Below are 14,763 nucleotides of genomic sequence, written 5' to 3' on the forward strand. Positions count from 1 at the left end.
ATGACACGCTTCCAAAACTATTACTGCCTCCGAGTCTGTTTGAGGCTCTTGGAGTTATAAAAGCCACTCCTAAGAATCACCGAGTGACTCACAGCCAGGCCCCCCACACGGCCCCTGCAGGCGTACCCGGAGCTCTAAAGAGATCCTTAGCGCTGCAGATGAACTCCTCCAAAGGGGAGGAGAGATCCACTCCCTCACCAGGCTCTGGCCTCCCTGAAGGGCTTCCTCCCTGAAGGGAGAGGAACAGAGCCTCTCCACCGCCACTGCAGCCAGTCCCCAAGTCAACGTCCCTCCCCAGCGGGTCCCCTGGTGGCCCTGAGACCAGCACACTCTCTTTGCACCCAAGCACTCGGCCTACCTGTTTTGGGGTCTACGTCAGCTGGTAAGTGTGGAGGCGGGTTTCCCGGCGTGAAGTGTTCATTGCTGTATGTGATAAGAGGCGTGAGAGGGTGGACATGGTGAGGGTGCTGCACAACCGGTACTTTGTTCGACTGTGGGGAGGGAAAGAACAGAGAAGGACACCGTCACGCCAGTTCCGACAGCCCAGGACTCCCGACCCTCAGGATGCCCTGACCGCTCCCCACACCCTCCCACACCTGGACTTTGTAAGATGCAGTCAACTCCGCCCACCGCCCTGGTCCACGTACTAAAATACCAGACAGCTGTGATTCCGCTCTCTGGGTAGGTGCGCCTCAGTCTTTACCTCCCCCCTGGGCCTGGCTTCCTACTGTGTTCCTGCAGGTGGCGGGGAATCTCGTACCCCAGGGCCCACGGGGTGGGGGGACCTTCAGGAGGCAGGCAGGCTTCACAGGGGACCGGCTAGGGAAACCTTTGGTTACAAGAAACCTGGCAGGGCCCTAATCCCACCACCCCAGGCTCTGAACCCCTCCTGGCCCCTTAGAACCAGTGGGCAAACTACAATCCTTTCCAGACAGCCAGGACAGGATGGAAAGCCTCACTCGTGGTCTGGTTGGGAGTGTGAACTTTACCAGAAAGCTCTACACTGCCAGGCGAGCACCTGCATACTTTATGCCCATACAACAGCCCGGGTTCATCAGGAATCTCATTAGGAAGTCGCGGGGAGTGCTAACAGATTAACTGGATGATGACGAATTGGGCTAATAAAAGGTATGTACGCATTTTAGAAATGGGCAGCTCTAGAAAAAAAGGACAAGGCGTTTTAACGTCTGGGAAGAGTTGCTAGGTGGAGAGAAGGAGACAAAAATAAAAAGAATACCATTTTAAAGATTTTCCTAGTTGCAATGACCAGACCTTCCCAAATTATCTTATGCTCCTTCCCCCACCCCAGTCTCCACCACCCCCTCCCCGGCCCACTATGAGACGCTATAACTCAGCCCAGCAAGATCACAAAGAAAAACTTAAGCTGAAACAAGCGAACTACTGGGCCATTTACCGAGAGTAATCCAATTGCAAAAAACCCTATTCCCAATAGAGGATTTTCACTAAAATCCTACAACAGGGACATTTAACCAGATTAGGTACCAGCAAAGATAAAGAGGCTAGTATTAGATGATGAATGGATTAGAGTCAAGTTTCATTTTAGAACGTGTCTTCATTTCCTTTTATTACTTTTAGGAAGGCACAACTTGCATTAACATCAAGGAAAAGGAATTGCATTAAAAGAAAAGAAGGAAGGTTCAAGTGCTGCCCACTAGCGCCTCTTGAGTTCAGGGACCACCAAGCAGTTAGTTCTCTATGTTTTCCTTCTTGTCCTTTTTTTTTTTTAATGGGTGAAGAAAGAAGGGGCGTGATATAGTAAGAGTATTTCTTACCACAGTTAATTGTGGGGAGGACATTTTAAAAGGCGCTTCTAACTTTTTCATGGGTATGTTTGGAAAGAAAAATATGGCTTTCCTAAATGCTCCTGGAAAAAAACACAGAAAAAGAAGCCAACACGCCCAACAGCCGGGTTTAATGATTTCTATAAACAACTGGACACTTTCAGAGAAAGACGGTAGCTAGTGGCTCATGGGAGACTCGTATCGTGAGCTATCATTTTGCAATCACAACATCGAAATTAAATGCACCCAGTAACACTTCCTTCGTCAGCAGCTATGAAGGTCTGGACATGGCCCAAGTCAGCTGAGTGAAGGGCAGCCACTCCAAGGCCAGTGCCAGCATCTCCTGGCCATGCACTGAGGAGTCTTTTAGGAACCATTTCTGTTTCGGACAACTTGAAAAATAACCAACAAATAAGCTCTCACTGTGTGCTAGGGTGGAGAGGGAAAAGAGCAAGAGACGAAACCTACCAGATGGAGTGGAGACCATTAGGAGGAAAGGAAAATGATAGTTGCTGCCTTCTAGAAGTTTTCTACCTGGTTGGAAAGACACACACCCGCTGAAATGAAAGAAAGCAGACCAGGGCTTCCCTGGTGGTGCAGTGGTTAAGAATCTGCCTGCCAATGCAGGGGACATGGGTTCGAGCCCTGGTCTGGGAAGATCCCACATGCCATGGAACAACTAAGCCTGTGCGCCACAACTACTGAGCCTGCACTCTAGAGCCCACGAGCCACAACTACTGAAGCCCGCCAGCCTAGAACCTGCACTCCGCAATAAGAGAAGCCACCGCAGTGAGAAGCCCGTGCACTGTAACGAAGACCCAATGCAGCCAAAAATAAAATAAATAAGTTAAAAAAAAAGAATCCACCTGCCAATGCAGGGGACATGGGTTCGAGCCCTGGTCCAGGAAGATCCCACATGCCGCGGAGCAACTAAGCCTGTGTGCCACAACTACTGAGCCTGCGTTCTAGAGCCCGCGAGTTGCGACTACTGAAGCCCGCGCGCCTAGAGCCCGTGCTCTGCAACAAGAAGCCACCGCAGTGAGAAGCCATGAACCGCAACAAAGAGTGGTCCCCGCTCGCCGCAACTAGAGAAAGCCCGTGTGCAATAACAAAGACCCAACGCAGCCAGAAATAAATAAATACATTTATTTTAAAAAAAGAAAAGAAAGCAGACCAGTCCCAGACAGTTTAAAATAAGTGTGGAGAAACTGTGGGATCCGTGGGAAGAACCACAGATAGCCCAAGGGAGGGAAGATCGTCACTTAGGAGTCTGAAGGACTTCCAGGGAACGAGGCCCCCACAAGCAGTGGAAGAAAGCAAGTGTATAAACCTGTGATGGGAAAAGGGCAGTGAGACTTGCATTCCCCAGCTCTGCTCGAGTCAAGCATCTCTCAGGATGCTTACCACAAACTTGGATCCCTGATACTAAGAAATCTCGCAGGAGGGACCTGATTCGGTAGGTCTGGGCTCAGGACCCAGGCATCTTGGGTCTGCCCATGGAGTACCACAGGTGTCTCTTCTGTTTAGCCATGACCCCTAGACCAGAGAACCACGAGATCACAGACAAGCACAAACGTTAAGGGACTTGAGTCCTAATCATGAAGTGTGTCCTAGTTCTGACAGAATCCATGGAAAGGGCTTAGTACAAAGCCTGCCACGTGGTAAGCGCAGGAATGGTGGCTTATTATTATTGTGATTTTTGTTGTTCGGGAGAAGCTGCCCGATGGCACGGTTCTGTCTGCGGTTCAGAAGTGCATATCCCATGGCTGTCTTCCAAGCAGGAAACGCTGGGGAGACCCTCTTTCTCTACCTGTCCACTGAAGGACGAAGATAGCATTTGGGCAACAGTGAAGTTCACACGTATGTGAGAAAAATGCTCCCTCTTCCTGTTAGATACACGTATAAAGGGGATTCTAACAAAAGTCGGACACCTGTTCTGGCTGCCATCACTCTCGTATCATTTTGCACATCTCAGCCTACTAGCCAATTAGTCTCTTCCGGTTCAGTCAGAACTCTGTAGCATGGGGAGGGGTGGTCAGAGGAGGGTGAAGGGATCTGAAGTTTTAACTGCTGCCTGGCTTTGGGATGGGGGGATGCAGGTCCCACTGGGACATGGAACTCTTCTGATGTGACTGCATGACAGGCAAGTCCCTAGAAACAATACAATCACACGGCTCTCCGGGCTGGCTGGTTCCTAAGCAAGTGCAGGGAGATGCAGTCATACGTGTAGAAACCAGGGTCTAATTGCCACTCCCACTGAACCTGCCTGTACCTGGACTGCTTGTATGATGGGAGGACGTCCTTCTAGAAAATGCCCGTGTCTCTCCAGCCTCAGATCCCCACAGTCCTTTCTGTCTGCACCATATTATGTCCACTGCTGGGGTCGCAATAACCTTTCTCGGTGCTACCATAGCTAAGTCCCTGAAGGACAAAGACGATGTGTTGCAGACCTTTGTGTCCCCTGTAATGCCCAGCCTGTGGGAGTAGGGAGCACACTCTCACAAACTGCATAAGAACCACCAAACTGCAACAGTAAGCATCAGAAGAAGAGAAGGACAGACAGAGCCAGCCTCACAGATTAATTTCAGTAAACGTCGCTGCTCTTAAATGGCATCTACTCAGAATCACAGAGTAGAGCTGGGGAGGCAGAGAGCACTTCAGAAACCATTCAGTCCAATACCTTATTACAACAGCGTCTTTAAAAAATGGTTTTAGAGCCCACTGGCTTGCACACGGTGACCAAGAGTGAAGTCTGAGAATTCCAGGAAGACTCGGGTTTAAATCCTACTTCCATCCAGCTGTGTAACCTCTCACAGGCCTTCGTTTCTGTGTAAACTCCGGATGAGAACTGTGTCTACCGAACAGGGTTGTTGTGAAAATTAAAAGAGATCATGCCTGTAAAGTGCGTATTAGCACAGTGCCTGGCACGTCCACACATGCCGTGCAAAGAAGCTTTGAAAACTACAGTCCAATGAATACTAACAACGAGGGACCAGTGAAGGTGACGTCTGCTACCCCTCCGGTCTCTTGTCATTAAAGTCACAGGGGGCAACGCAGTCGCAGACCGCACTCCTTACTGCAAAGGCAAAGATGTGCACGGCGGGGCAAGAGTACACGGACGTCCTGCAGCCACCCTCCCTCAGGTGCACGCCCTGCTTAAAAATGCCATGTTTGGTCCATAAATATATTTTATTATGTCTTTTGAGAAAAGCCATCACTTTATTATGCTAATAAATAACACTGCCACAGAAGAGTTGAAGGTTAAACGAGAATAGCCGATGACAACCAAGGTCCTTCCAGAATCAGGGGGAGGGCCTCGAAGTAGGAGCTGATATAAACGAAACGCGGAACCACCATCCAAATAGGAAATGTCCCTTAGACTTTCCCCTTCGCTACGAACAGCTCCCACTTCTTTAAAGAGGTCTTTAAGGATTGTGTTCAAAACTGTACAAACCTAAGAAAATTCAGATGTGAAAAGTACCTTTTGTGAGGGACATGGAAAACCTTCCAGAAATGCATCCAGGAATCTAAATTAAAGCTACAATGTCTGCTGGGAGTGTCGGTGGGGTAAACAGGCTGAAATATGTATCTCCTCCCTCTTTTATCTTTCTACGGAGTCCAGTGTTCAAGGCAAACAACTGTAACATAAAACTAGGTGCCTCTTAGGCAAGCGCTTTATCTAAATATTAAATACGTCTTCAAAACTACCCAGGGGTGCGAAATCATTACCTCCAGGGACAGCTAACTAAAGTTCAAGGTTGTGAGAGTGGCAATCATGGGAGGCTGCATGGAGAGCTTAAGCTGCTGCCAGTTAAGCCTGAAAGAATATGACGAGCACTGGGAATCTCTGAGCCACAAAAAACAGCAAACATTCCTAAAATATTCCACACAAGGTCAGGGAGTTAGGCCATAGTCGCCCATACACACCAGCACTACCGGCGCCTGAAACGCACCCAGAGCGCCACTCAGGACCCCGTGCCTAGACAGTCCTCTGACCGAGACCTCTCTGGCTCACACCAGCGCAGCTCATAGCTGCCAATCTAATGGAGCCTGTGTTGAGTGGGACAGACTTTATTCAGTCCTCACAAAGAAACCTATGAAGTAGTTGCATTTGTTATTAGCTCACCCAGCAGGTGAGGAAACCTGTCCCAGGTCACAGGCTTTGCGAGCTCACCTGTCCGACTCTACCTCCTGCTGCTGTGTCTGCGGAGACGAGCCCTGGGACGGGGTTCGCTGCCGGGTGGGGTAGTGAGCTGCACCCAGGAAGCCCAGCCTGGGCCAGCCTTCCCAGCTGGACATAGATGCTTCAGGCCTCATAAGGGGATCTGTCCCCCGTACTCCCCACCTGCCAGTCTCTGGAACCTAGACCAGTTCAGCACACAGTGCTCCTGCCATCCCCCAATTAGGAGTAGCTCAGGGCTCCCCGCCTCAGCCAGGCACACCCCTGCTATGGAGCACGAGGCATCTTTAGCAGGGATTTTTACACCATGTGGCGGATTATGGAGGGAGGGGTGTAGAACAGTTAGTGGCATGTTTCTGCTTCTCGAATACAGACACAAGCGATATCAGGGCCCAGCAGGATTCTGGTGATAGACGTGGTCAGTTCTGGCAGCAAAGAAAAAGTCCGCTAAAAGCCCGAACTTATTAAATGAAGGAAACACCATCTATTTAAAAGGAACCAAAATCCTCATCTGACTTTAAATTATTGAGGCTTTATGTTTTCTACCTGGAGGAATGGCTGTTACTCATTTCTCCCCGGTTCTGCTCATCAAGCCCTATGGGTTTTGAGCACTGAATAGTGAAATCAGAAAGAAAAGGTCCTTTAACAGCCCTCAAAGCACACAAAGGCTTTCCACCCAAAGTATTCATCCTACTGCAGTGGGAGGAGTGGGGAGGGGGCACCCCCTGTGGCTGACCTTTGACCCCTCGAGAACCCTTAAGTCCAGTGTTCCGGCCGTGCCACCCTCATCGCCGAGCGCCCACACACCCGTCCGCCAAATGTTGCTCTCGATCGGGAACCCGGCGAGTGAAAGAGTGATTCAGGCCCTTCTAGATCCCCCTGCCGGCCCTCCTCTCACCCCAACCCCTCCACCTTCTCTAACTGTGGGGAACCCAAAGGGAATGAAAGCTCGCCATTCACCCCGCAACCTATTAATCAACAGACGTTGAAAACAAATAGAGCCATTGCTAGCCCTGGCCTCTCGGGTGGCCGGCCCTCCTCTTCAATACTCCCCTATGGCTCTCCCTTTCTGAAGAAGAAAAATGGGGCCAGAAAGCGCCTTTACGGGGCCAGCACAATAAAACAAAAGCAGCACAGAGGAGCATTTGTCAGCCTTCTCCCCTCCCCAGGGTGGATATGAAGGGTCTCCAGAGTCTCAGATGACCGGCCCTCCCAGGGTCTGAAATCAGCATCAGGAAGGGACACTGTTCACTCGAGGTTTACACTGAAAAATGGGTTTATGGCTCATCTCTACGCACTTTTTTCCAGATGCCACTTACTATGGCTGCACCAAGGTCAATGGCGACTAGCGAAACGTTAATAGACGCTGCTAGTCACTGGAGTCATGGAGCGCAGATGAGAAGGAGGGGCTGGGATGAGGAGAGGCTGTTTCTTCCTCATCAACGACCCCTTGTTGACTCAACTAGTCCTATTTTTTTGGGCTATGAACCAGAGTGGAAGGGTCAGCGATGGTAACCTTCCTGCCTAAACAACCCACTGACTGCATCAACAAAGGAGCAGCCACTTCCGTTACTGGGATGATGACGTCAGGGAGGAGCCTGTATCCAGGCCGGTGCGCACAGCCTCACTTATCTGCTGAGCATCTCGCTACTGTATCCTGCACAGAGGGGAAGGGTGGCAGGCGGACATCCACCACGGCCTGAAGGGCTGCTCTCCACCCTTTACTCTGCCCCTCTCCCCTCACAGCTGTCTGAAGCCCAGCCAGCGAGGACCCACCTAGTGCAGGGGCTGTTCATGGTTGGGCACTGCTCCACTTTAAGGCCCTGCCCCCAGCTAAGGGGGCACTGTTTCCCTGGGCAAGACTTCTACTGATGGCTACAGCACTGCCTGTTGGAAATAATAAATAACACCGAGAAAGTTTTGCTTGAAGAAATGAGGTGGTTAAGAGAAAGGAGGTCTACCTATGAGATGCAAAAAAGAAACACCCATTCTGCAACTATAGCCTGTATCACCCTGCATCACCCAGCCTGCATCACCTGGCCTGAATCCTGTGCGCGTAAGCCTGCAGAGTTATAGCTTCTGCAACCACCAGAGCCTGCCACTCAGGGTGCTGCTTATTTGTTTTGTGAATTATCGATGGCTGACTTCTTCTCCCTCCCCGCCGCAACCCTTCTTTCTCTGGAATCAAATCCATTTAGACAGCAAGAAGAGGGAGAGAGAAGATTCTCTCCCAGCCGTCTATGAAATTCTGCCGACTCACAGTTCCTCCTGTACTCACACAGGCATTAAAATTCCTCGTGCAGGGAAATGACTGAACAGGGCAGGCAGGGAGAGAATAAACGTGCAGCCAATTTTCATCCACATTCTCATACACACATGCATATACATAGAACTAACACAAACCATCCTAAGCTCTTGGCCTTTTTCGGGGCGTTTTTGGGTTTTTTTTTTCTTTGTCTATTTGTTTGTTTTGCCCCTTCTATAATATAACAACCCGGCGGGTAACACACCAAACAGATTGCCAAGCATAAAAGGTCTAAGGGGCCAAATTCAGCATTTCTTAACGACCTTTTCTCAATCTCCCAAAAGGAGGAGGGGCGGGTGGGGGGGGGGGGCTGGAGGTGTTAGGGTGGGGAGTGGACGCACGAAGGGGAACATTGAAACCTTGAAAATAAAGATGTGCTCCGGCCGCCTGGCTTTGTGAACGTCGCAGCCAAGGCCCAACCCAGCAGAGCTGTGCTTCCACAGGCTCTTGAACAATTACTTCCAGTTAAGTTCATTAAATATAATTCATTTCCACTCATTCTCATTTATTTTCCAATAAAAAGAAGGCATCCCATCGTGCTTCCCCCAACTAACCTTTAAAGCACTTGCGAGCTTAAGTCTTGGCCCGCCCAGTCCAGGCTCGCCCCTGACCAGTGAGTTCCCAGGGTTTTCTTCCTGCCTGCCACAGGATCCCGGGGTTGGGGGGGGGGGGGGTACGGCAGCACAAGGGGGCCCTCTGACCATCTTAATCCTCCACTAGGTCTCAGAAATGAGGACCAGCCGCTCCACCCTGAAGTAATTCCCCAGGAAAGGCAACCTCCACCCTCCCGCAAGATATTTTTCTACTACTTGGGCATTAAATGATTAGCGCTAGCATAATCGATCTTGTTAAGTGTCCGAGTTTGCAGGGAATGTTTGGGACTTGGGTAAGAGAGTACAGCTGTTTCTAGGAGAGCCGATTTTCAAAACAGAGCCAGGAATAAAACTAACCTATTCCAAATGAAGAAATCCAAAAGCTCGAATTTAAAACAACTTTTAAAAAAATAATGATTTCCAGACCATCTCCCCCCGCAAACACAACAACCCCAAATCTAGGGATTCCTAAATAAGATGGAAAGGAAATCACCAATTTTGATTTAGAATAAGTTTTAAGTACATAATGGTTATTACATCCTGGGGATTTCAAGAAAGAAGCAGTGAACAAAATCTGATACCACCTTTCTAATTTATTTATAATGAACAGCTGTATAAAAATGTCTTTCGTATTTCTTAAACACCCTGTGCCTAACTTTCCAATCTAGACGGTATTTGAAAACCATGCCTGTTACATGAGTCTGATAAGTTTCCTTCAGAGAGCAGGTAGATTTCTCTCTAGTAACAAACAGGTGAACCGAGAGGAGGGATGGACATTTTCACGGGACCCACGGATACAAATGGTCAAACCTCGGATTTGGCAGGAATTCAGCAAAGAGAGACTAAAGAGAAGACGAAAGCAAAGGCAAAACTGCATCCTTCTGCTCTATTTTGCCCCGTTAGTGTCCCAAACGTGGGCATTCTTTAACAGACATCTATAGCCTCCATAAACGATACATGTAAAAGGACACGGAAATTCAGTGTGGTAAGGAGGACACAGCACCGCTACCCCCTCTGAGTGCAGCTGTCCAAAGTTTAAGGTAACATGGGAATGACCCAAGCAAAGTTCACTTAAAAAAAAAAAAAAAGCCTTCGAATGTGTGCAGAAGTATGTAATCTGAAGGGCATGTCAGGATTTCATCACATTCCAAAATATTGCAGAAGGAAAGAATTCCATGACATAGCTCAACCAGGCCTCCACCATCCCCAAACCACAAAGGGGAGGTTTCCCTAAAAATACAAGGTTGCAGGCTCTGTTGCTTCCAGAAAACACGGAGGCAGCAGCCTGTTGTGACAATACAAAGATCATAATATCTGTATCATCAGAGTCGGGAATTTACCCTTTCAAAGGAACTCCCTTCCCATAAGCCATAAAGAATGGAGGTTTCCCCATCCCCAAAGCAGCAGGACCGCTATGAAGTAACCCAAGTAATTTGAGTAAACAAAGGTCTGGAACCTTTCAGGAATCTGGAAACGGGAGGCTGTGCTGGGTGGGAAATTTGTGGCAACACAATTTGTACACTTGCAGTGCCAGCCTGCACTCTCTTCGCCACAATTCTTGACAGTTTACACAATTGTACATTGAACTAGAAAGTTGCACGGAACCAGAAAGGAAAACCAAGACATACATCTGTCATTCCTTCACGCTCAACCAGAGAGCTATCTACCACCTTGATAGTTCAACACGACATGTAGGATTTTAATTCATGATTCTGAAAACACAAGGACTCTTACAGTGTGTAGTATATTTCATTCCTTCTTCCCCCAAATATGGGATCTAAGAGCTGACTGACCACTGCAAATGTTTCCGTTTGGCCATTTAACAACAACAAAATAATAACGAAAGCAATAATAAAGACAATTAAGGAATCGCCTGCGAATTCAAGAGAATGCTCTTAACAGCTCGTGGCAAAGGATTTGACCCGAGAGTTGAACAGAGTATCAAGTATTCTAAGCCCCAAATTGGTATTGCAAAAGGGCCTTCTTCCTAATCATTAACAGCACAATAGGCTGTCATCAGTCTCTTGCTCAGGTTTCCAAAACACATTTTATATTAAGTTTACAAAATACAAACACCGCAAGCAAGACTGGAGCCCTAAAAGGCCAGCAGCATCTAAATTTGGAGATTGAAAATAAATACAACCAAAGACATAGCAACACAAAGTTAGCATTAAATATGAAACCACAATACACGGTTTACATAAGCCCTGCTACTGGAAAAGCCTTATAGCTCAAAAATGCCTCAAGCTTCCAAAGTATGCTCCTCTACGAGGGCATGTCATTCTTCCTTCTGTTTCTTCCAGTGGAGCCCACCCTGGTGGGTGAAGTGGAAAAAAATTATTTGTTAGAAGAAATCCCAAATCCCACCGCCCTTTTCCAGATTCCAGCTCGCCTGCACTTGGGGAGCCAGGTCTGCATCGCTATAGAACCGTAAGGATTGTGATGAAAGTCAAGCTTTCTCTCCTCCCCATCTTTTTTTTTTCTTTAACCCTTTCCCCCTCCCCCAAAAACCACTATGAAAAGTACACAGTGAAAGAGCACAGCTTGAGATGACCATTTATTCTTGTCTTGTTTTTCCTTCCCACCGTCTGAATTTTTTTAAAAAAAAGCACAAAGGTTTAATGGTCAAGACCATAAGCAAGGACACGAACACACACACACACACACACACACACACACACACACACACACACACCCCTCACTACTCACCCAGCAATTCAAATTGAGGTGCCAACTGCCCAACTGGTGGAAGAGAGTGAGCCCAGAGGCCACCGTGCCTCCCTTCCCACTCAAATCTTCCATTCCCACTAAGATGGTATCCCTAGGGTACATAATAGCTTTGGTTTTCTTTCTCTCCACCTCAAAAAAAACTTTCTCTGTACCTTCAAGATGGGACTGGGCCAGCTTTTTTTCTCCTCCCTTACTGCTTTTCTCACTTTTCTTCTTCCTCCCAGCTTCCCCTCCCTTTATTCCTTTCACTTAAAGAGCTGAAAAAAAGCATCTTAAAAGATGGAGATGGCTCCCAATTTCTGCCCTGGGGTACTCAGAACGATCACAATGCCTGCAGTTATTTTGTTGATTCTTCCCTTTCCACACACATGCCTCAGAAACCAAAAACAAAATAAAACAAAAGAAACCAAATAATCTAGTTTCACTGGTTGCAGATTAAATTTTTAAAAGTTAATGAAAAGAAATTGCTCCTAGTTTCTACTCTGTACCACTAGGAAATCCGTGAAGGAAGGGGGAAGGCCCATCTTCCCCAGCCAGCTCAGGGCACTAAGCAGACTTCCCCTCCCTCACCGGTTACCTTGGGCAGCAGGGACAGAGCTACCGCTAAGAGTAGCTAAGAAATTACGGTCAGCCGTGAGGGAAAATGATCAACCGAATGCAGTAGGCAGGCACTTTATCTGCAAGATTGTCAAATCCCTCAAAACAAATTTCTTAGGGAGAGGGCTGCCATGGGAGAGGGGGAGGGAGGGGGAAAGTGTATTTTCCTGTCACAGTGACACGGGAGTGACACTTGGTAGGGCCTTGCCAGCCACGCGTACACACCCCTCTTTTCCTTCCAGAGTAAGACTGTGCCTGAAAGATTTTCAACTGACCTCTCTGGAAGCAGAAGAACGGAAGCTTCCTGTGTTCACTGGCATTCCAGTAGTCTGAAGGCTGACTCGCTTTTTTGATTGTGAGTTTTGTGAGCTTCCCCAGAATGAGACGGGGGGAGAGAGACAGAGGGAGAGGGAGAGGGAGGGAGAGGGAGAGGGAGAGAGGAGAGAGGAGAGGAGGAGAAAGGAGAAAGGAGAAAAGAGAAAAGGCAATCCCTGAGTCCCACCAACCCGACTTACTTTTCCGGGGTCTCTCCTAGGTTCCAGGGTCGGGTACATGTGTGTGGGTTTAACTTAATTGGAGTTGAGAGACTCAGACATCATAGGCCTGAAATCGTCCTCTTTTCCATGAAGGAGGGGAGTGTGGGAGGGTGTCTGCTCCAGGAGGGGGTTAACAACACAAGAAAGTTGCAGAGGACAGAAGTCGCCCAGAAGACCTTTCAGGTCCTTTCCCACCCCAAGTGTTAATTAAATCATTTCGCCCTCTTCAAAAGCAAACACACAACTCTGATTTGCATGCAGGTAAGAAAACACCCCTACTGCCACATGGGATACCGGCCCTGTCTTGCTTGAAGCAAGACTGGTGGCAAAGATTCGGTTTCTTCTGGTGCGAGACACCTAACGTACAGGAGATGTTTTTAATTTACCGACTCGACTGCCCAGCTGTTTATCTGCAAACCCACAGGGCTGTTTTCATGATGTTGGTCTTTAAGCAATCTGTTAATACACCAGACAAGTTAATAACCCTCGAGCCAGGGCCCCACCCACCATACCCCCTTCCACAAAAAAACACAAGGGCTGGAAGGGCTTCAAGATAACAAAAAAGTGAGGCTTCTTAATTTTCTTCCTATTCTCTTTTAAAATACTGCTCCGTGGCCCCTCTTTCTGGACTCATCTGGCCTTCCTGTGTAAGTGTCAGGCAGCAAGCTTTAAGGAAGGCCCTTAATACCAAAACAAAACCCTGCCATTTCCCTTTACATGGAGGTAACAAAAGCAATGAGGCTCCAGTTTGACAAGTAAAAAGCCCCAACACAGCCCCCTAATTGCCTTCCCTCCCTCTATTCACGTGGACCACCACACTGGGGCAGCTGCCTTTGTCACACATGCAATTTCTTAAGTAAACTGCCAGTTCCTTCCCCGCTGACGGACAGCTCCCAATCATTCAGCAACAATAACTCATGAAGTGCAGCCAACAGGATGGGCAACTTTGACTAGAAATTTATATTCTGGCTTTCTCAAAAGACAAGGAAAATGGAAACAGCAAGACGAGCCAACACATTCCAGACAGACCTCCTCCTCCGCAGCCACCTCCTCCTTAAAAAGGACAGGGAAATCTTGTGAATTTCTTCAAACTCAGTCCTCCTAAGAAACTATTCCCAGATATCTGCTGCCCCACTGCTCTGTTCCGAGGCGGTCCCCAAGGTGCCCCGTTGTCAGCAGTACACCCACGTTTAGAACATTTCCATTAAAAACACCCCACAAGGTGATCGAAAGCTGCAAAGTTCTGTGGGATTATTTTTAAAAAAGACGTCCTCAAACCAAAACAAAAACAAAAAAAGCCAAAAAAAAAAAAAAAAAAACCCAGGAGACCTTCCTTTCAACATGAAATTCACCATCATGCAGAGGAGAAATACAGTAAGACAACGGGAGGGGCTGCCCATTTACACCCCACCGCCCTCATCCACATCTTCAACAAAGTTCTGTTTTTGTTGTTTTAAATAAAGAAGTTTGAGATGGAGGTGAGAGGAAATGGGTCTTGGAAGAAAATATATAAAAAGTACAAAAATGCGGATCCTTCAGGAAAATATTTGGGGAGAGCCAGAGAGGAGGGGAGCCAGGAGGGTGGCGCGTTTAAGAGGATTTAACTTGCTGGGGCGAAAAGAAACAACGGCCCCCCTCCCAAATATTCCCGTCCGAGTTAAACAATAATCATAAAGCATGTTTTTATAGTCGCAGGCTAGAAGCTCAGAATGAAAAAGTCATGTCATTTTCTTCTTTTCGTTGTGTGTGTTTTTTTAAGAGGAGTTAAAAAAAAATTACTAAAAAGACCAACTCCATCGGGCACCTTACCAGTCAAGGGACATCAATCTTAAAGTTACTGCAAAGTGACAGCGAACCCTGCGGAGGCTGAGAGCAGGAGCCTGCAACGGCCTTGGACAAGCCGGGACGCGGCAGGGCAGGCGCGGGGACGCAGCGGGCCGGCCTCCGCGCCCCGCGCGCCCGCCCGCCTGTCCGCCTGCGCGCGCGCGGGGCCGCTTACCATCTAGAGCGGGTTGCGGGG

General features: G+C 48.2%; 1 protein-coding gene across 17 annotated transcripts in view; it reads right to left on the bottom strand.

The window, feature by feature from the left end:
* Positions 1 to 14,763, bottom strand: part of TCF7L2 (transcription factor 7 like 2) — a 196,968-nt gene that overhangs the window by 25,182 nt on the left and 157,023 nt on the right. For all 17 annotated transcript variants that reach the window (XM_060034037.1, XM_060034038.1, XM_060034035.1 and 14 more), the window contains one exon: positions 359 to 491. In XM_060034037.1, the coding sequence (XP_059890020.1) occupies positions 359 to 491 (133 nt within the window). The remainder of the gene's footprint in view (positions 1 to 358; positions 492 to 14,763) is intronic.

This window comes from Delphinus delphis, chromosome 16 (genome assembly GCF_949987515.2).
Source record: "Delphinus delphis chromosome 16, mDelDel1.2, whole genome shotgun sequence".
NCBI lineage: Eukaryota > Metazoa > Chordata > Mammalia > Artiodactyla > Delphinidae > Delphinus > Delphinus delphis.